Here is a 22,327-nt window from a genome sequence, read left to right as displayed (position 1 = left end):
ATATCAACATTGGAAAATAAGAGTCTACACATAATCTGGAGCTTAGGCTTCTCATGGAAGTCCAAACCTCCAGCAGTTCTAGCTTCACCTTCCCACCTGACAACCGTTTGCTGTGAGTCATGGCTGCCACCTGTGAGAAGGGCAGCCTGTGGGCAGTGTTTGCCACAGTCTCCACCCTCCCTATTGTCTATTTCCATTACTATTGTTTATCCATCACTGACACTGAGGTCAGCTGTCATTGTCATCTCACACCCAGCAGACCTCCCCTTTGTCTCGCCTCATGGGTAACCCTTTTTAGGTGAATCATGCCAAGCTTTTTAGGATCCTTGTCAAGCGTATACTTTTGTGCTGTGTGCATGGACTTTTCCTATGAGTAAATGTTACCACGCTGCTCATGTCCCTGACTTACACTTCTCCCCATTGAGCACTGGGTTACCAGATTCACCCAGCCTGGTGCCTCCAGGGGATACTACTGTTCTCTCTGTGTGACCCCACCACATTCTGCCTCTCTATCCTGTAACATGGTCCCCAGCTCCACCACATTCTGCCTCTCCATCCTGTAAGATGGTCCCCAGCTCTGTCCCAAGCAGAGCTGCTGCAAGTGTCCCTATATATGCAAGTACCTTTATGTGTGTTCCCCAAGCCACAAAGAAAGACTTCTTTGGCTTACATCCAGAACAGAATTGTGGGTTCATAGGGTTTGTAAATTCCTCCCTCTCTCCCTCCTTCCCCCTCTTTCTTTCTCTCTCTCTCTCCCCTTTCCAGGCCATGAGTGAGGACTGGTTGAGAGTCTATGAGGAACCTTCAGTGCCCCTACTCACCTTGTTCTCCGTGGCGTGCTTCTCCTTCTCAACCTTGGTCAGGGTCAACTCCAGGTCGTCGATGTCTCTCTTGAGAGAAGAGCATTTGTCTTCCAGATTCCTCTTCTTGGCAACCAGTTCAGAATTTATCTCCTCCTCCTCTTCCAGCCTCTCATTCAGCTCCTTGACTTTTGCCTCCAGTTGTATCTTGCTTTTGATGAGCCCCTCACACCGTTCCTCGGCATCCATCAGATTTTCTGTTTCCTGAAAAAGTCAGGTCACCAGAAGTTCTAGTCAGCTGCTTTGTAAACCCTGGGAAGGAAGGTCTTGAGCCTCTGAAAGCCCACACCTAAGCTGAGCTGGAGTGGGTGAAGTGCAGGTGTACACAGGTGTTTACACATATGTCACTTATGTGCTTTCTGAACCACCGAGGACATCATTTGACAGCCAACTGTTCAAAGTAATTTCACACAAAGGCATTCATGGAGTTGCAGGTTCATTGTAAACAAGAAAGCCTCTAACTTTTGGTAAGTGTGTTGTCTGGGTATTTCATTCTTCCACCAGTGAAAAACCACATGACCCATGTATTCCATGCTATACCCGGCAGATTCATGTTTTCAAAACTCTGCTACAACAGAAGGGGGCTGTCCATGTGCTCTTAGCTGTGCTTCCTCCAGCAACAGAATAGGAAATTAGAAACACACGAATAGTTGACTGAGTAAGTCTGCGTCCCAGAAGACTGTAGCAAGTTTTGGGGATGGGACTGAGACTGGCTGATTATGTTCTCAAGCTAAACTAGCTGCCACCTTCCCACTGTAGAGAATTTAAGCCCCAGATACACAGTGCAGGGAAATGGATGGAAGAGTTGGGAAGAATCCATGCTATGCTTTCTGAACCTCTCTATACCTAAGTACATGATGAGTACTTGACATGGGTCAAGCCCTCAGATTCCCTGTCCACCATTCACCCTGAGTACTGTTTTGATGTTCACTTTCAGATGGGAAAAGGAAGGCAGAAAGAGAGCGGACTGGACTGAGGTCCTACCGCTAACAAGTGGGGTACCTGGGAGGTCAACCCAGCAGATTTTTGGACATCTTGTCCTCTGAGCCTGGAAGGTGATGCTCCTGTGAAGAGCACTCTAGCCACAGGGCAAGTGTAAGCCAGAGCATGTGACTATCCACATAAAGGAAGACACAAAAAGGTCTCTGAGGGTTTATTAAGGGAAAAACTGTAAATTTCACAGAAAGGAGACAATTATGCTACCAGAATACTGTGGCCTGCAGATGTAGCTCTGTTCTCCCCCCGACCATTTGGATAAAAATGAATTCTCTGAAGCACTTTTTGGAGCGTGATCATATTATTGAAAATCATATGTGGAAAATTACTATTTTCAGTTGGGTTGTTTAATTTTAATGATTTATTTTTACTGATTTTTTAAAAAAGGTGTGTATTTTAAACTTTTAAAAAATACTTTATGTGTATGAGTGAGTGTCTTGTCTGCATGCACGTACATGTACCAAATGCATGCCTAGTGTACAAGGTTGTCAGAGGGAGTTGGATCCCATAGAACTGGAGTTACATGTGGTTGTGATGCTGTGATCTTCTCGGTGGGTGCTGGGAACTGACCCTAGGTCCTCTGCAAGAACAACAAGTGTTTCTTATCCACTGAGCCACCTCTCCAGCCCCAAGATGTATACTCCCCTCCCCCCAAAGACAGGGTTTCTCTGTGTATCCATGGCTGTCCTAGAACTCACTCTGTAGACCAGTCTGGCCTCAAACTTAAGAGATTTGCCCGCCTCTGCCTCCTGAGTGCTGGGATTAAAGGCACGTGCCACCACCATGGGCTAGGATGTGCACTTTTGACAGATTTTTAAAATATTGTTTTGTTAAGACAGGATCTGACATTGTTGCCTAAGCATCTTAGCTCTCACTATGTAGCCCAGGCTAGCCTTGAACCATGGCAATCCTCCTGCTTTAGACTTCTGAGTAGGCATTAGTTATATCATACCCATCTCTGGCAAATTTACACTCTTAGCCTTCATGATCACTGAAAAATATGTCAAAATTTACTGTGGAAGACAAAGAAGAGACCAGAGAGAGCACAAATTCACTCTGCCAACATGTTTTCTGGGGAAGCCAGGGTCAGCCCTACTTCTGACAGGGTAGTACTGCAATACTCTACATGACCACTGGGTGGCACCACTGCCTCTTAAATAGACAGCTCATGGGGTCCTTTCTGCTCCTTCACCATCCTGGGAATCTGTGTTTTTTACTCTCAGGTAGGAAAAACTTACAGACTGGACTTGCAACTGGAGGTCATTTTTTTCCTGCAGCAAGGAGACCATTTTCTCCTCTAGCTCCTTCCGGCGAGCCTCAGACTTAGCCAGTTCTTCCTTGGCCCGTTCAAAGTCCTCCTTCATGGTGGCCATCTCCTTCTCAGCCTCAGCGCTCTTCAGCAGGGGTTTGATCTTGAAGAACAGACTCATCCAGGGCCAGTGCTTGACATTCATGAAGGAGCGGACATTGTACTGGATGCAGAAGATGGACTCCCTGTGCGCCCACAGAACTCGAATTAATTATCCACAGCACTCTTAACCCATTTTCCACTTGAATCCTTCCCCCTCCACCACGTGTCTGCTTTCCATGCCTCCCTCTGTGAACGGCTGGAGGGCAGGGTTCATTTGCATATTCCCAGTACGCAGGCCGGCTGCACAGTAAATGCTGGCCAAATGGTTGAATGAATGAATCAATCAATCAATGAATCAATGAATCAATGAGTAGATGAATATTCAAAGACCCAAAGCAGGAAGTATTAACTAGCAGCTGATTAGGAAGAGTGGGCGACAGAGGTAAGACTCTGCCTTACCTTCTCTCCATCATCTTCTTGAACTCCACCCTCATCAGGTAGCCCCTGCACACGGCCTGAGTGCGAGTCATCAGAGTCACCAGCTTCTCATCTCTCATCTCCTCCAGAAGCCCCAGGAGGCCGGCTTTGAAAAACACCTGTGTTAAAAGAGCGATGAGCCCACTTCATCCTCAGCAGGTGTTCAATCAGCCTCAAGATGGAACCTATTTCTTCCCAAATCCAGAGTGTTTCCAGACCTCACTTTCCTGTGGCTTTCTCTGTATTTGACAGAGTGCTCTCACATAGGTCCCAGGCCCATCAACCACCTGGACTAGATCTGCAGAGACCACATCAAGGCAGTCAAGACAAGATGGGAAAGTAACCACGAGGCACAATTGTGCCCAGATTCTGAGACAGTCACAGGTGCATCTTTCTCCCACCTCCTGGGCTCTTTGTCCCAACCTCAGACCCATTGGCCCCAGTGTCCCACTGTCCTAAGCAGGAGAGTCCCCTGGACCAGCTGGGAGCCCAGGCTCTTCTTTCTTAGGCACAGAGCTCCAGAGTCAGGAAACTAGCCTTTAGCACTCAGTGCTTCTTATGTGATTTACCTGTCCAAATGTTCTTGAGTATTTAGCTGCCCTTGGCCCCCTGGGACCTCTGCTTCTCTGGCTTCCCAAGAACTCAATAAATGAAGCACTCCTCCTTATCAGCTCCCACATTAGTTATTGTGAGAAGTCAGTGAAATTTGTCTGGATGGCTGTGCACAGACACACACACACACACACACACACACACACACACACACACACACACAGTGATTAGAAGTCCTTCCATTGGTTCTAATGACCCTTCTCAAGTCATCACTCACCCTGGAGTGATGATCTATGCACTCTGAGGGTCTTTTTTCCCCTTTGAGAGTCTCTCTCTCTAGGACACCAGGGGTCTCCTGATTGCTGCTCCATTTTCTAACTTACTATTCTTGCCTCTTAAAGATCAACACAGAGCCAGAGTTGCCTGAGCTAGGAGACAAGGTTGGTCAAGTTCACTGTTCCCTCTGACTGGCTGCCAGGGTTGAAGGAGTGTCCAGGCCACCTGCTCTCACCTTGGTATGGCCAAACCGGAACTGCTCCCGGTCCACATCGATGGAGTTCAGGAGTTTCTCAGAGGCATTCTTGCTGTCAATGAATTGCCCTTCTGGGATGGCACTGGCATTAAGGATTCGATACCTGGGGAGAAGACAGTGGTTTTGATCTTTCAGGATGTCCTCATACCTGAGACTTGACCTTCTAGAACTTTCTGCTCTAGTCTTAAGATGCTGAATACTGTACTGCTAGTCTGGGAGTCCAGGGGTGGGTTCTAGAGTGTGGTGGAGGAAAAGAAGCATGAAGGAAGGAAGATGGGCTGAGCACACATTTCAGAAAACTTATCTTCATAGGAAATGGCTCTTATCTGACCTGGAAGAGCTTTGGATTTAACTGTAGCTTCCAGACTTCATTCCTCCTACCTCTCAAGGGGTCTGGACTTCTGGAAGGAAAGAGGTGTTCCTCCTAGAGCAGTGGGCTTCAACTGGCAGATTTGTTTTCTGGGGAATACCTGGTAATATGTGGTACTTCAGATGGTCACAATACGGGAGTGTGGTGTGTGACTTGGTAGCAGCATCTTTGGGTAGAGGCTAGAGATATGGGTAGTTCCCTCTAATGTACAAGAGCATCTCTATACAAAGGATCACATAGTTCCAGATGTCCATCACAATGACATACTCTCCTTTAAAGGGACAGTCAGGCTAGGTCTGACTATGACTGATAGATCAGATAGGGCCATCCCAAGACTCACTGTGGACATGGGATTATCATTCTGGCACAATGAAGTCCTGAAACCCTGAGAGCCTTGTTAGTTTTCCAACTTCTGAGGCCAAGGGTGCTTTGGATGGTGTGTGTGTGCAAAAGTTGCCTTCAGAGGAGATGCATACACAGAAGTGGCACCTACCGCTGTTTGAAGTCAGCATAGAGGATTCGGCTGGGGAACCCTTTCCTGCAGATCCGGATGCCCTCCAGGACCCCATTGCAGCGGAGCTGATGCATGACCAGGTAGTGGTCCATCACACCTTGCGGAGGGAGGTGGGAAGGAGTGGGTGGCTCTCATTATTTGTCTTTATTTGAGACACAATGAACTTAGTGTGCTGCTATCAGCACTACATGACTACATGACTACATGAGATCCTTATAACTGTTTTCAGGACTTGACTAGAGCTGTAGCCCCTCCCACTACAACAATTATCATCTGTGTGTAACCTTTCACACCTAAATTTATTAACAACAGGATTCATCCTATTTGCCTTAAGCCAAACTTTGTGCGGCTGGCAGCTATGACATGGGATAGTGCAGACACAGACACTACATGACTACAGCACTACATGCTTCTATAAGAAGCATCACAGAGGACGTGTCCCTGTCTTCCTAGGAGACTCCAGCACCCCAAGGTCATAGGAAGATCTTTATCCTGCTAGAGGTCCCATTTTTAACTAGGCTCCAGGGAAAGCAGGGGTGTGTGGAAAGGCCCCAGGGCTTCTTGTTAGACAGCCTGTAGAGTCTTCCTATTTCTGCTCTGTGGAAGCCATAGTAGGGGTCCGAGGCTCAGTGTGGGGCTGGTGGCCATTTACACAGCACCTGTCCCGGGAAGCAGGGGACTTGTAGAAAGGTTGGAGCCAGAGGGGCAAGAGAGGTCCATGGCAGAGATGCCATGGACACTCTTGGTAAACAGCCTGGCCAGAGGGTTAAAGAAGAGATATTATGGCTGTGGTGATTTCTCACTGTAAGCACCCTAAATTGCTGGGAAGAGCCGTGGTTAAGGCTCTTTATCTTACAGAAATTTCTAGAATGCCTACAGGATTTCCTGCTTGCTCCAAAGAGAGATCCTTATAACTGTTTTCACGACTTGACTAGAGCTGTAGCCCCTCCCACTACAACAATTATCATCTGTGTGTGACCTTTCACACCTAAATTTATTAACAACAGGATTCATCCTATTTGCCTTAAGCCAAACTTTGTGCGGCTGGCAGCTATGATATGGGATAGTGCAGACACAGAACACTGCCATGGCTGGGGATTCCCTGCAGAAAGATTGGTTAAGACCAAGGAGGAAATATATCTATCAGTATTCCAGAAGGGTTTGTGAAGGAAACCTTAAACATCTAATCTGGTTCCCTTTCCTCTCCTCCCACTTTTGTGCCTTTCCCTTCTGATGGTAATGACTTCACTTGACTGATATTTTGAATAGAAAATCCATTTAAGTGGCTCTTAAGACTCTCATGATCCAAGGGTGCCGTTACAATTTCTCTTCCAGCTTTATCACAAAATGAAATACTCTTTTTGGAAAACTTCCAACATTTCTACTTCTTGGTTATATTAGAGAAAAAATTTAAATATACAAATAAACTTTCTTACTTCCAAAAAAACCATACTGGTATTCCTTTCTCTTGATTTTATAACATGAATTATTTTTGGTTTATATTTTTCATTTTTCACATTTCTTCTTAGTATTCACCAATTTTTAATTTCAGCAGATATACAAAACATTGTGATTATGCATATTAATGAGGCACAAGCTATTTCAATACACGAATGTGATTCCTCCTGGTTCAAAACCCAACTGCATTATTTACCAGTTACATGAAAGGGGGACCTTCTGTGCCATGTAAAAAAAAAAAAAAATGACATGATGCTCCCAGGTGTGAATTGAGATTTATTGTAGATATGCGGGAGAGCATAGCCTCAGGCATTTCGAATAGGGCGAACACATAGACTCGGGCATCTGGAATGGTCCAAACTGAACATGTCTGGCAGACTGAACCAGGCCATGAGAGAGGAAGAAAAGAGAGAGGTGGGTGAAGGGAGTTCCTCAGAATCCAGAGACCAAGAGAATAGGTAGCCGAATTGGCTAGGTTCTATAGGAGCCCCAGAAGGTGGGGGAAGGGAAGTGAGGCTCAGGTACTGGAGAAGCTGAAGGTGACAGGTGGGGTGAGAAGTACTGAGAGGAGCCTGGACTCTCTGTAACAGGTGTGGGTCAATTTTGAGAGGGACTGACAGCCAGTGGGCCACTTTGATATGTTAATTAGGCACCTGGATCATAGGGTAATGGAAGAGCCATAGGTCCCTTTTGCCAGAGATAAAGGGAACGATTCCTTTTAATAAGTAGGAACTACCTTCTTAAAAGCCAGGGAATGCTGGCTTTTGTCTAAATGCTAGACTTTGGGAAAAGGAAGTTGAGACCTAACATGTCTCGATTTCTTCATTTGTAAAATATGGAGAACAGTTGCTTCTACGTCATAAGATATAGGATTGACTTGAAGCTGTGTGGTAAAGAGCCCATGGACCCCTGTTAGGTCAAGGCTGTAACTCTACAAGAGTCCTGTTCTCTTCCAAAAATGCTAGCCTGAGTTGCTACTCACCAGGAGTCTTGGTCTCATTGGGAATCAGGCATCGGACAAAGTGAGGATGGGTGCTCCTTAAGTTGGTCATCAATTTGTTCAAATTTTCCTGGGACACCGACCAAAACAACCACATTTCTATTAGCACATACCATTTTATTGGGCAGAGAAACAAGTGAATGAGGAAGGTACCAAGACAGAATCCACTTACCCTGAACACAGCCGACACGGTCTGGAAAGAGGAGCCCTTCTTCTTCCCTCCCTTCTTGCTTCCTGCCGAGTCACCTGCAGAGCAACACACAGAGTGGGGGTCAGGTGCAGCACAGGGGACCCAGAGAAGGGTCCGGGAGTGCCTCATCCCAGCCCCGCCAGAGGAGTGTTGGCTGCATTAGCCCAAGGAGCCAAAGTTTTGTGGGATTGTTCTCAGCACACACCTAAGCTACCCAGATTTGGGGACATTCAACTTTATCACAGTGCTAATGGGCTGGGTGGGATGTGGGGATGTTTATCTGGGAGCATAATACACATTCCTGGTGTATATATAGGGACAGTCCTTTCCTCGGGGACTCTGACATTTAATCAAATGGGTTGAGACATCCTTCTCCATGACCAGTCTCTCTCATATGTGCTCTCCTTTTATTATTAATTAATTATTCTTGGTTTTTGAGACCAGTTCCTACTATGTAGCCCAGGCTGGCTTTGAACTTGCAGCCATCCTTCTGCCTCAACTACCCTAGAGCTGGGATCATAAGAATAAGTCTCAAGATCCTGGAACCTGCCTTCATGAGGAAGAAACTGAAAATAACAAAACTATATTTTTTAAAGAAAATTCTATAGTCTATTTTCTTTTCTGTGAGAAACAACCTAATTCCTTATTTCAGCTTGAAGTCAGTGGTGTTTGGTCTAGTTTTACAGAACGGCTCTCTTTTCTATTTAACCTCTGGAATTTAATCATGATTCAGCTTGGGAGAAAATATTCTCTCTCTTTTCCTCGTACTGATGTCACTTGCCCCTCTCTGTCCCCAGGGGGCTGGCAGGAATGCATGTTTGGGTCAGCGAGGAATGGCCAGAAAGCCTTTTCTCAGACACATATTCACCCACGGTTTCTTCTAATAATGTCTTGAGATTGTCCCTAGGTGATGCTACCCTACGAGACAGTTAGAGGTATCATGGTCAAAGTCAAAGAAAATCATTTCATTGTTTGAGTTTAAATTGTGTTCATTTGTTATAATTCTCTGCCCAAAGTACTACTAGGCAATAACATTTTAAAATTATGTCATTATCTACTGAATCTTGCATGTATTAATTAATAAGTATTTAAATTAGTAAGTATATAAAATAATTAATTAATAAGTATATGCACCTAAATGGTTAATACTTTAAAATTATATCTTGGGCAATTGATTAACGTGCCATACCTATTAGGACACTGTGTGTGAATGGACTAGGAACCTTGGGAATTGGTGCAGACTGCTGTGTAGCTACTTTGGGGGCAACTTGTGCAGTTTCCCAAATGATTACACATGGCGGATTGCTGTGGTAGCACACTCCTGCATCTTAGTACTCGGGAGTTTGAAGTAGGAGGATTGTAATTTTGGGACACTCTGGGCTACATACTGAGTTCTAGGCTAGCTTGAACTACAAAGTGAGACCCTGTCTCAAATATGCATATTTACCATATGGCACCAACAGGAAAAAGACACTGAGACACCATGTGACCTTGCATTTTTAATCCTAGGTGTATACTCGTGGAGCTGACAGCAGGTAAGCATATGGAAATCTGCATAAGCACATTTGCCGAAGCCCCATTCACAGTAGCCAGAAAGTGGAGATGGCCCAAATATCCACAGACTAGAAAAGGCAAAGATAAAGTGAAGGCTACGGGGCAGTGAGATATTACTGTCTGTAGAAAGGAATCCAGAAATAATACTTGCTACAGCATGCACAATCCGTGAAAACATCTAGCCCAATTGAAAGACCCTATCATGTCTGATTTCAGTTCTATAAAATTTCCAGAAAAGGCTAAACACAAGTTCAAGTCAGCCTTAGCTATATAGGGAGTTCCCAAGTCCATAACCACACAGGTCCTTATATTAATGTCTTGGTATTATCACCAAGTGAGGTGACAGATACCCTGGCCAACTTTGAGAAAATAATTCATAGAGGCAGAGGGTAGATCAGAAGTTCCAAGGACCTTGGAATGGGAATGGTGAGAGATTGTGTATGGATTATAGGGGTGATTAAGATATTCTTAAATCAGATAGTAGTGATGATTACCCAACTTTACAAACATACAAAAGAAACCCACCAAAGTTTTAAAGTACTAATTTTACTGTATTTCTATTACATCTTAATTTTTAAAAAAATCATTAAATATCATTAAACAAAATCATTAAACCAGATATTGACTTCCTCATCCAATTTGTCCAGTTTAGAGTTCAATTTACCTCCATGGAGTTCACTGTTTTAAGAGGAACATTGGGGATATCAGGAAAAAAAAATGGAGGTGAGAGCCTGAAGCTCATGTTGGGTTGTTTTATCTATGATTGGCTTTGGCGTGTGAGTAATTACACAGAGCTTTCCATGAGGGAAACAGAATCTCACCTGCTTCTGCACCAGCGTAGTTGGAAAAGAGGAAGGACAACAGCTTCAAGGAAGACTTCTGGTACAGCCCCACCACGGTCTCATTCAGGGGGTCCTTGTTCTTGTCCAGCCAGCCGGCAATGTTGTAGTCCACAGTGCCTGCATAGTGCACCAGCGAGAAGTGGGCTTCAGCCTTGCCTTTGGCTGGCTTGGGCTTCTGGAAGTTGTTGGATTTTCCCAGGTGCTGGTCATACAGCTTGTTCTTGAAGGAGGTGTCTGTCGCCTTGGGGAACATGCACTCCTCTTCCAGGATGGAGAAGATGCCCATTGGCTAGAAGGATGATAGAGGTGGTGTCTTTACAGTTAAGAGGCCATGCCAGTGACTCCATAGTTGGAGATAGAAAAGAGAAATCCTTTGGTCCCACTATTATGGTGCTGAGAATACTGCAATGTGAGATGCACTAACAAGGCTCCTAGTATGTTTGATGCAGTAACAGTGGTGGATACCAAGAATGCGGTCTTGCTGCATATATTAGCCTGAAACTATAATCTGCCTGTTTCAGATTCTCATGTGTTGGGATAAAAGGAATGTACCCGTATTCTCAGCATGGAAGCTCTTTGTAAAAAATTAATATCTCTTGTTTTTACAGCAACTTTCCACTAAGAATGCCATTGTCCCTGGCCTCTCCTCTTTGAATTCTGAAGCATGTCAGCAGGATGCCACAATGCATGCTGGGATTCCACTGACATGCTTATCAGTCTTGTATTTCAACCACTTTGGCACCTACCTAAGTGGGATAATGGTTCTGCATGCTTTCTGAGTCTCCTTCTTTGCAAGCTTACCCTCTCTGCAAATGGGATGCTATCTGAAGAGGAGAGGGATTAGGGAGGCCCATCTATGAGCAGAGAAGTGGAAGTGTCCACCTTGGAGGAAGGTAAGAACATCCCCACCTTTTCTATGAGCTCGATGCAGGCAGCCAGGTCCATCCCAAAGTCAATGAACTCCCACTCGATGCCTTCCTTCTTGTACTCCTCCTGCTCCAGCACGAACATGTGGTGGTTGAAAAACTGCTGCAGTTTCTCGTTGGTGAAGTTGATGCACAGCTGCTCCAGGCTGTTGAACTGGGTGCAAAAATGAAAGAATTTAAGTCCGAAACAATCCCTGTGAGTGAATTTGGAAACAGAGCTAAACAAGAGTAAGCCAGCCATTTGCCTAAATAGCTCACATCAAAGATCTCAAAGCCAGCAATGTCCAAGACCCCGATGAAGTACTGCCTGGGCTGCTTGGTGTCCAGCTGCTGGTTGATGCGGGTGACCATCCACAGGAACATCTTCTCGTAGACGGCTTTGGCCAGGGCACCCACTGAGTTGGTCACCTTGAGAAAGGACCATCCATTTAACATTCATACTAAATTATTATTCCACACTCATTGGTTGCATTAAGTTGAAGCATGAAATTGACACCATGATGGTCAAAAGTAGTCAAATGTTGACAATTTCACATCATTCAGCATCTTATTAAATATTTCTTAAGACATCTGTCTAGCTCATGATACTGTCTTTAAGAACAATTCTGCTGAAAACATAGCTTCTTAACAGCCATGGAAAACCCTGGCTGTGCTTCATCCTATCAGAGGAGAAGCCTTGATACAGGTTGGATGGACTAATATTTCTTGATAGAATTTGGAATTGGGATCAAAAGATAGTGGTCTGAATCTCAGGTTAAAAGTGGAAACTTGGAGGTGAAAATTTGAAAGCCCTGAGGGAGGTCTCAGGCAGGAGGGGTGGAGGAAGCTTATCTAGCAATGACTCAATAGAAGAGAGAGCTGATAGCATGTGGAACCCCCAAAGGAGGAGTCAAAGAAAAGCTCCCCAGCCTTCCTTTCCTGGATACCAGCCCTCATAGCACCTAGCGGGCATGCCTGAATTGGCATCTCTTGGGTCACCCCTGAGATCTAAGGAGTTCCACCTTGATGTTGAAGTCAGTTTCACACAACTTTCCAAATGTAACTAACTGGACGAACGCTGCAGACATGGTTAAGACAGCATACCATCTAAGGCAACTGGATTCGGAGAATCTGTTACCTGCTGGACATTCTGTCCTTTGGTGACATACTCATTTCCAACCTTCACTCTTGGACAGCACAGGCCTTTCAGCATCTCTGCAGAATTCAGTCCCATCAGGTATCCGGCTTTGTCAGCCACTGAAGGAAGAGGAGACACTGTGCTATGCAGAAGCAGAAGCCACTGGGCTCTCCAGTTAGGCCAGGCTCCTCCCAGAAACATGTCTCTTAGTCCCTTGTGATGTCTCTGTATTCTCTTTACAGGCCTGGACTTGCCTGTAAAGCTTGAACCCATAGCCCAGGGGCCTTTTGTTCTCAAGAACTCCCAATCTTTCTCCTAGATGCAGCTTCACAAATAGTAGGCTTGTGTTTTTCTTCTTTTGTTTTTTGTTTTTATTTTTTTGGTACTGAGGCTGTCATCCAGGGCTTTGAGCTTGCAAGTGTTCTACTACTGAGTACCTGCCAAGACAATACGCTTCTTGACTTATTTTTGACATTTCAGCTTCATTAACATGTTAGTTAGCTGGGCATGGTGGTGTACTTCTTTAATGCCAGCACTTGGGAGTCAGAAACTGTCAGATCTCTGTGAGTTTGAGGCCAGCCTGTTCACAGAGCAAGTTCGGAGACTGTCAGGACTACATAAAGAGATCCTGTCTCAAAACAATTGAAATAAAAACAACAACAAAAAGATCCAAACCAAAAACATGTCAGCTACATAGCAACCCTGTGGGTCCCACCAACCATGAGCTGAAAATACTAAGAAAAGTGTTACATCTTGGTGGGCTAGATGGCTCAGCGGGTAGGGTACTTTCTGCCAGGCCCAATGACCTAAGTTTGATATCTAAGACTCACACAATGAAAGGCAGGAACTGAACCCTTCAGGTTGTTCTCAGATATCAACGTCTGGACCCTGATATGCAACTGCCCCACACCCAAAAACACAAAAGTAGTACTTTAAAAAAATAATTGTATTGCCAGTCACAGTGGATCACATCTTTATCCCAGCACCTAGGAGGCAGAGTGAGATGGAGCTCTGTGAATTTCAGGCCAGCCTGGTCTATATAGCAAGTTCTAGGCTAGCCAGTGCTACTTTGTAAGATCCTGTCTCAAAAGAAAAAAACAAAACAAAACAAAACAAACAAACAACAACAAAAACCCACCAACAAAAAACAAAAAAACTGCACCTATACTGAGCAATACAGCATGACTATTTACATTGCACCAGATGTTAAAGTCATCTAGAGATTTTTGCAGTACATTGGAGGGTGTGCATCAGTTGTGCACAAATACTACCACAGTTTATACAGGCGAGTTCGGCTGCAGAGGGCTTCAGTACATGCTGGTTAATTTCTGTCTGCCTGACACAAACTAGACACCTTGGAAGCAGTAACAAATAAGGCATTGCCTTCATCGCATTGGTCTGTGGGCACGTCTTGTGGGCCATCATTTTCTTGATTGCAAACTGACGAGGAGGGCAGAGCTTACTGTAGGTGGTGCAGGTAGTCCTGGGTTGTCTAAGAAAGGTAGCTGAATATGAATCTAGAAGAATGCCAGGAAGTGGCTCACCCCCATGGTCTCTGCTTTAGTTCCTGCCTCCGTGTTCCTGCCTTGAGTTCCTGCTTTGGCTTCCCTCAATGGTGGACTAACCTGTAAGCCTTTCCTCCCCTGAATTTCTTTTGATCATGACTTTTATCAGAGCAACAGAAAGTAAACTAGAACATGGTAATTGTAGGCAGTCCTTGATATCCAAGCCTGCAAAATGCAAAATGACCACTGCAGATATGTTTGTGTAATCAGTGGACATTGACTGACAGCAGCTGAACCCTTCAAGAAGGCAGAGAAAGGCTTCTTCCCAGGCAGACCCTTCCCTGGCTGGGACTTTCGTCTTGTTGCTGGTTATGGAGGCAGGTTCATTAAATTCCAGGGTGATATTTTTAAGTACTCTATCAACAGCCACATGTACACTTTATTCCACTCAAACCATCACCTCTCCTTGCTTTGCTCATGTAAGTGGAAGGGACCAGTTACTCATTGTTCATCACTCTTATCCTTGATAACCCCATGTTCATCTCATGCCCTCAAATCACTGGCTTTTCCCTTGCTTCCAGCAGCTATGGAACAGTACAGCAGCAAAGAGTCTGGCTGTCTGGCTCCAGGCTGGACTGCCCAGCTTTAGATTTTGCCTTTGCTTCTCCATGCTTTAGTCTTGTCATTTGCAAGATTGGAGACTAGTGACAGTGTTGGGATTCTAGGGTTATTGGGGGCATGCCTGGTGTTTGGTGAGCCCCCAGTGGACTACTTTTGATACACACTTTGGCATCATCATCATCATCATAGGTGCTCATGCCTGACTGCAGTTCCCCACTGTCTCTTTTGTTAGGTTTTTTTTCTGCTCTAAACACGAGGCACATGATTGCTAGTGTAGGAAAAGGTTCAGGGACTCTACCAAAACTGAGTTTCTATACAATGCACACTTGTGGAGGACCCTGCTGAGTTTTCTCCAAGGTCCCATGCTTGAAGTAGGCTGACTGCTGACTGATTTATGCCCCTGCTGTTTGGAGTGTCAGTGGCTTATGCGGCTTCCCAAATGTAAATGTGCCACACATCCTTTCTTTTTCTGTAGTCAGAGTGCACCATCTCCCTTCCTCAGTTTCAACCACATTAGCTCTCTTGTATCCTTGCTTACCACAGTGTGTCTGCCTCTCCCCATATCTTTCAGAATCCTAACCATCCTTCAGAGTCCAATTCACTGTCCTCTACTCCAAGAAGCCTTCCACAGTTACCCTGAGCCAAATGTTCCCTGTTCTGAATTCTGTTTCTCTTCCTACCATGTACCATTGAGGTAGGCAGGCATCTAAGATAGCTCCCAAGACAAGTACTTGTGTGCACATCTTGAGTAATCTTCCCCTGAGTGTGGGCGTGATCTATAAGTATGGTGGACTATCATACCCAGGGTAGTGCTACTGATCAGATGGCTTTATGTTGACAGAGGGGGGATTAATCCAGGTGGAGAGAAACAATCAGGTGAGCCTTAACACACACTGATAAGGTCATTTAGAACCTAATCTTTAAGCCACGCTACAGAGCCTTGATGCCCCCAGGTTTAACCAACACAACTCACATACTGTGGAGATGGAATCAACAGGTAGGATTATTAGGGAGAGGGCACAATTATTCACCCCTTTATTCAATGAATTTTGAGGATGCATGTGAGAATAGAAAAGGTCAAAGAATAGGCCCGAGGGGGTGGTGTGAGTTCTGTTGCCTTTCCTCTCTTCCCACTCCCCTCAGTTTTACTTCTAGCATTTCTCTGGGTAAGACAGAGAGTGGCTTCCATCAGCCAGGTGAGAATTATGAAGAGGAGGAGTTGTTCACCAGCTTTTGATTCAGGGTCAAGTTCAATAGATGTCAGGGTGGGAGTGACAGGAGGAAGAAAACTTGACGCCCTTTTTATCAGGGGTTTTTCATTTTAGGTCCAAATTATCATGGCAGTATCCTGGGATTTGATATTAGTATGCATAGAGAGAAAGAGAAGTTCACTCAGCAATAGTCTAATAGTCCACTCATTCAAGTCCACCTTAAAAATTGGGCAAACTTCGATGGTGAGAGTAGATGGCCATTTAACACTGTAAGTCTTAATGTAATAAGTGGATTTGTTTAGGACATGAGCAATGAGCCTTGAACAACTCAAATTCAGGGCATATCATTTTGGAAGAACAGAAAAGTTATCTTTATCTCACATAAGCTTGGGCCACATGTGAACATAGGTGGGGAATCAACTCCCACCCCCTCCTCAGGTCCAGTTACCTTCAGTGCCGTCTGGTTCTGCCTGCTCCTCTCTCTGCTTCTGTTTGAACTTCATGTTCCCATAATGCATCACGGCCCCTGTCAGCTTGTAGATCCCAACTTTCTCCTCTGGGCTGAAACCCAGAATGTCAATGGCATTCTAGAAAGAAGAAAAGGGACTCAGGGATCCTTTCTGTGTATGATATAAAACAGTGTTTGCTCACATAATCAGATGAGTGCGTGATGTGTCAAGTTCAAGGCTAAAATCCAGTTTTAAGTATGTTTGCTTAGGTGAATGAAGATTGTAGGAAGGAAATGAGGTATTTATTTTCTTTCACCAGATAAGAACTAGCTATGACCTTTCCCACTATATGTGGATGAGTTATTTTCTGAATGAGGCTATCAAAAGCCACTGTATGATATGGGAAGAAGAAAATTGCATAGACAGTAATGGAGAAATAGTGCCAATTTTCAAATAAGCAAAGGACACAGTTTTGTAGGGTCCCCTTTTCTATAAGACATTGGATGAGGTACTATCTATATGCTATTTTATTAAGTCCATAACAATACCTTATAGGTTTATAGATGGTGTGTGTGTGTGTGTGTGTGTCATGTGTACACCCTCATGTTAACATACCTTGTAGATATAGAGACTTCTGGGTGAAGAAGTAGGATTCTCTGAGGGTAAGAACCTGCTCAAAGTCCTATAGAGAGGATGTCATGGGATGGGGGCTAGAGCTAATCTGAATCCAGTGCCTAATCATTTGGTTTCAAAACCATTTTGCCCATCTTCTTACCATAAAGTCTTCAAATGTCAAAAAAGGGCCTTCTCTGGGGGTACATATATTGATTATGTAGCAGGTTTACAGTCCATACACTGTCCCCTGGTAAGGCTGAAACATGCCTGGATATGTCTGAATTGGTAGAATAGACCCAGTGAGTCAACGGGATGATAATGAAGAGTGAGGCACTTCTGGGGTGACACACCACTATAAGCAGGGAGAGCCCATGCAAGGATCTAGGGAAGGAGGAAGGGTCATGGGGCGATGGTAGTCATCCATGAGTCCATATCCTATCTCAAGGGTATATATCTATGTCTCAGGGAGAAGTTGCACTACATTAAAAGACCCTTTCACTAAATTCTAGAAGGGACAAAGAGAAAGCATTACTGTTTGGGGAACATAATCTCCCAAAAGCATTCTTTTCTCAGACTATTAACTGTCACCCAAAAGAAATGCCACCAGTAGGGGGAGCAGTAAGAGAGCTAAGTTGTAGACATGTGACACTTTTGCGTAATGAGCCCTTATCTGTGGATTCAGCCACCAACAACTGAAAATATTTGGGGAGGATTCACAGTACTAAGCATATTTATACACCTTTCCACTTCACATGTGTGTTGACATTGGATGTGACATTGTAGTCTACAAAGTTCATGTTTGAGAACTGGGTAATTTTTAAAAATGCAGAATAAACTGATAATTTTAAGAACACGTTTATGATTTTGTTGGACCACATTCATAGCTGCCTTCAACCACATGCATGACCCACACACGTGCCTATATAATACAGCTGTCTTATCATTTACACTGTCTTAGGCAGCATAACCTAGAGAGTGCTTAAAACACACAGGCAAATGGGTGCAAAGAATATGGCACTCAATAGAAAAGATGTAAGTGTCAGAGGATTCGAGATCCAAGGATTGCCAGGTTACTAATTTGCCACAAACACCGATGGACACCTTAGGAGAACCTTTCTCTGGGGCTGGAGTATCAGTTGTGAGTCTAACTCTTCTTCGTGTTCCTAAACTGAAGATTGGGGAAACCATTGCCTTTGGTTTATTTGATTATGAAAAAAAAATTCTACTTGCCTTAAGCAATCAGTGTCACCTGGAAACATCATAAAATAAAAGTAGGGGTGATGGGTGCTGTATGTGTCCTGATGAAGGACAGGATGCATTTCCATAGCTTTAGAAGCTTCTGTGAGGGTGGGGCCAGCAAGAATGGAGATGGACCCTACTTGTGGTTGACCACACTTGAGTTGAGACATATTTGCATTTGCAGAAAGACCATGTATCTTCAGGAAAGTTGAGTATTTTCCTTTAAAATTCTAAGAGTCAGCTTTTTGCACCCGTAAAACGGGAAGAGTGGTAGCCATGTCAAAGATGCCTTTAAGACTTAAGCGACTAATAAAGGTAAAGTTCATTGTCTTTGTGATGTGCCAGTTCTCAACACATTTAGTTATTAGTTATGATGGTTAGATCTGCAGAGTCACCAGAGGTAAAAGTTTACATGTCTGTCAGTGTGCTGAGAGAATCTAGGGTGAAGGGAGAAAGGAAAATGAAATGATCACTGCAGTGTGGAGGGGTTTGCATTGCTTTTGTTTTTATGTTTTGTACTTTTCTGCAATCTGAAAACTTCCAGCTGTCATAATGTTTATAAACATTATAAATTCAAAAAAGAGATTTGTCTCAAAACGGCAGAGAGTAGAATTTGGTACTCTGCTTTGTAGAACTATATGGGTTCCCATTTTGAAGTATTGTGACGTGGTGTGGGTGGGACAATCTGTAAGTCTAATCAGCTAGTTTCTCTGGATCCCCATTTTCCCATGAGGACATTAAGATGCCTCTCCGCTCATGGACTCCATAATGCTCTATGCAAACAAATAGATACATGCTTACATCAGTTGCCAAGAGTTCCTCACTGTCATCAATGCTGGCTACCGTGACCTCTCCTTGACTCACGAAGGGGAAGTCGAAGGGGTTCGTTGAAATCAGAAGCAAGTCTGTGAAAGATGAAGGCACGTCAACTCCTCAGGCAGCACTCAGTCTGGGTACTGTTCCCACTACTGATCAAAAAGTTAAAAACATCATCTCCAGAGCTTACCAATTAGTTCTGGCTTCTTGTTGGACATGATTTGATAAAAAATGTGGTAGCTTCTCTCACTGGATAACTGGAATGTCACTCTGGATTTTTCCAGGAGATCTAAAGTAACAACAACAACAGCAAATCACGAGATTGCAGGATCTTGAGTAATGCCTTCAGCTAAGCATTATTTTTGTACAATATGTGGACTCACAAGTTTCAATGTCCGCTGACGCTAGCTTCCCCGTGGCTCCAAAGTGAATCCGAATGAACTTCCCCTGTCCAACAGCATGTTAACAAACAAGTTATTTTATTTATGCTGTCTCTTACTCTCTGAGCGGTGAGTAGGAAATGGCTAGATACAGGTGGCTGGGAGTGATGCCAGAAGCAAACACTTCCTTCCTCTCTGTGTCTCTGACACCCATGTCTCCAGGTTGGATCATCCAAGGCTATGAGAATACTGCCAAAAGTGCTGACCCTGCATCTCTGGGAAAGCCCACAGACTCACTTTCTGACTTCTCTACTTAGGACCACAGCAGTCTTAATGGCTTCCCTGCTCTCAGACCTGGCTTCTCACACTCTTCCTGAACACCTTAGAATTTGTCTTACTTGCAAGACTTCTCATCCTAGTTTACATGCTGCTTCCTAACAGCAAATCCAGCTTCCAGGCCCACCCAGCTCATACCAACCTTCCTGACTCCCAAATGAATAACTCAGGGTCTGTGTTATTCCCCATTTGGGGTGTGAGATCTCTCTTTCTCTCTCTCTCTCTCTCTCTCTCTCTCTCTCTCTCTCTCTCTCTCTCTCCTCTCTCTCTCACACACACACAAACACACACAGACAAAACACTATATACAAAATGTTAAATAAGCAAAATATTTGTGTATTATTTATATGACATATTTATGAAACTGTATTTATGTTAATTTACAATGATAGCATGCACCCACAATGTATATGCTCCTTTCTTACATTATCCACTTAACTGATCGTCTACCACACTGTGAGTGAATTTGAGGGCAAAGTCTTGGTATATTCTCAGAATGCTAGTCTATGAAAAGTTATAGAACTCTTCAGGATTTAGTAACATAATAGAGGATAATATAAGTTAGCCCTTAGCCTGTAAGTGCCTGGATGGTAGAAAGCAGACAAATGTGACTGTGACTCTGAATCAGTACCAAGAAAAGAGACTTCACAACTAACTGGGTGTACCAATGCAGAGTTCCCAAAGGCATTGTCTCCATTTAAGGTCAACACAATAATCAACTTGATCCAGGTGTGTATAACACATGTATTAGACACCTGCATACCCCACCAAAGGAGGTACCCAGAAAGACAGCTGTGCATGGGGCAATGAGCTAAATTCAAGGGGTATAGCGGAGGGAGGAAGATCGGTATAGGCTCAGTGCCAGTCTCTGAGAGATGTACCCACTGCTATGAGATAAGCCTTCTGTATGCTGTGAATATATATATATATATATATATATATATACACATATATTGTATATATGTATATATATATATATATTACTTTCATTGGTTGATAATAAAAGCTGCTTTGGCCTATAGCAAAGCAGAATATAGCTAATTGGCAAAGCCAAACTGAATACAGGAAGAGAGGGGGCAGAGTCAGGAGAGACCCAAGCAGCTGCCCAAGAAACAAGATGCCAACAGACTGATAAAAGCCATGGCAATACTTAGATTAATAGAAATGGATTAATTTAGATGTAAGAAATAGCTAGTAATAAGCCTGAGCTATAGGCCAAATATTCTGTAATTAATATTAAGCCTCTTCCCTTTGCCAGGAATAAGCCAACAACTTCCTAATTCCACTTAGACCAACTTATCTGAAGTATAGACTGAGGCTCAGTGTATCTAGCAGATTTTCACATGCAGAATTTAAGGAATGGGTGCAATTGGGGGGAGCTGAAAAACTGATCTGGCTCTTACGAATCTGGAAGAGTTGTCGTTCCTCACAGTCTTGGCATTTCCAAAGGCCTCCAGCAGGGGGTTGGCTTGGATGATCTGATCCTCCAGGGTTCCCTAATAACAAGCAAAGAGAGGTAAGCAGGCCCAGAAGCAGGCCTGCTTTCTGGGATGGGTGTTTGGTGACTGGAAACTGTGGGTGATCTTGGCAGAGTTCTGGAAGGGTTATCACCCCTGACTAATGGTCAGTGCTGATGTGTGGAGTCTCAGGGTTCCTTCCTGGAGAACCTTTTATTAGGGTAGCATTGCGGTGAATTGACTGTGGCAGATTACAGACTGGAACATGTCCCCCTCCATTTCAACACCTTTCTTTTCTACTGATGCATCATTATAAATGATAGCCTTTTTAAATATGCACTTTACCAAGAGGAGTCCACTGAGACCTAGTCATTTGGAAATTCTACACCCAGAGCCTCACAAGCCTTCTTAAGAAATCTTCTTGATTACTCTGGTGTGTTCCCTCTTAAAAACCCATGACACTCCTAATCTTTCTCTAAAGGGGGAGGTGTGAAACTGGTTAGGAACATACAACTGATGCTTATGGAGCTGATGCTAGGTAGACCCCGGGTCCACATAGCTAGTACCAATCCCAGCTGTGTCCCCATTGTGACTGTGATTTAGGCAGAGATATGTACCCTTGAGCTTCATCCAGTTTCTTAGCACAAACCTTCGAAAACTTCGAGTCTCTGAAGTGACATGATGTTGTTTGGTGTGGCATGGTGTGACATGGTCTGGTGTGTGTGGTGGCTGGAGCTGAAGCCTCAGGACAAGGGTTTTGTATGCTTAGAGAGTTTGGGGACTTAAGAGGAGAGCATGATTACTGGGCATAGTAGCCCTTACCTGCATTTTGCCTGGCTGCTGCTCTTTCTTCTTGTCTCCAGTGACCGCAATGGTAGCAAAGTACTGGATGACACGCTTGGTGTTCACAGTCTTCCCAGCTCCAGATTCTCCACTGTCAGTTAAAAAGTAAGGGGGAT

General features: G+C 44.2%; 1 protein-coding gene across 1 annotated transcript in view; it reads right to left on the bottom strand.

The window, feature by feature from the left end:
- The window catches only part of Myh13 (myosin heavy chain 13), a 46,643-nt gene that overhangs the window by 20,625 nt on the left and 3,691 nt on the right, over positions 1-22,327 (bottom strand). Inside the window, exons 5-21 of the mRNA XM_027426243.1 lie at positions 22,191-22,302; positions 21,315-21,407; positions 19,579-19,642; positions 19,386-19,484; positions 19,181-19,284; positions 16,525-16,663; positions 12,740-12,858; positions 11,881-12,030; positions 11,606-11,776; positions 10,676-10,985; positions 8,283-8,356; positions 8,093-8,180; positions 5,632-5,749; positions 4,748-4,871; positions 3,667-3,803; positions 3,095-3,350; positions 822-1,064 (exon numbers count right to left, since the gene is read on the bottom strand). Of these exons, the coding sequence (XP_027282044.1) occupies positions 822-1,064; positions 3,095-3,350; positions 3,667-3,803; positions 4,748-4,871; positions 5,632-5,749; positions 8,093-8,180; positions 8,283-8,356; positions 10,676-10,985; positions 11,606-11,776; positions 11,881-12,030; positions 12,740-12,858; positions 16,525-16,663; positions 19,181-19,284; positions 19,386-19,484; positions 19,579-19,642; positions 21,315-21,407; positions 22,191-22,302 (2,401 nt within the window). The remainder of the gene's footprint in view (positions 1-821; positions 1,065-3,094; positions 3,351-3,666; positions 3,804-4,747; positions 4,872-5,631; positions 5,750-8,092; positions 8,181-8,282; positions 8,357-10,675; positions 10,986-11,605; positions 11,777-11,880; positions 12,031-12,739; positions 12,859-16,524; positions 16,664-19,180; positions 19,285-19,385; positions 19,485-19,578; positions 19,643-21,314; positions 21,408-22,190; positions 22,303-22,327) is intronic.

This window comes from Cricetulus griseus, chromosome 7 (genome assembly GCF_003668045.3).
Source record: "Cricetulus griseus strain 17A/GY chromosome 7, alternate assembly CriGri-PICRH-1.0, whole genome shotgun sequence".
NCBI classification, from domain to species: domain Eukaryota; kingdom Metazoa; phylum Chordata; class Mammalia; order Rodentia; family Cricetidae; genus Cricetulus; species Cricetulus griseus.
This window is presented reverse-complemented; position numbering and strand designations above follow the sequence as displayed.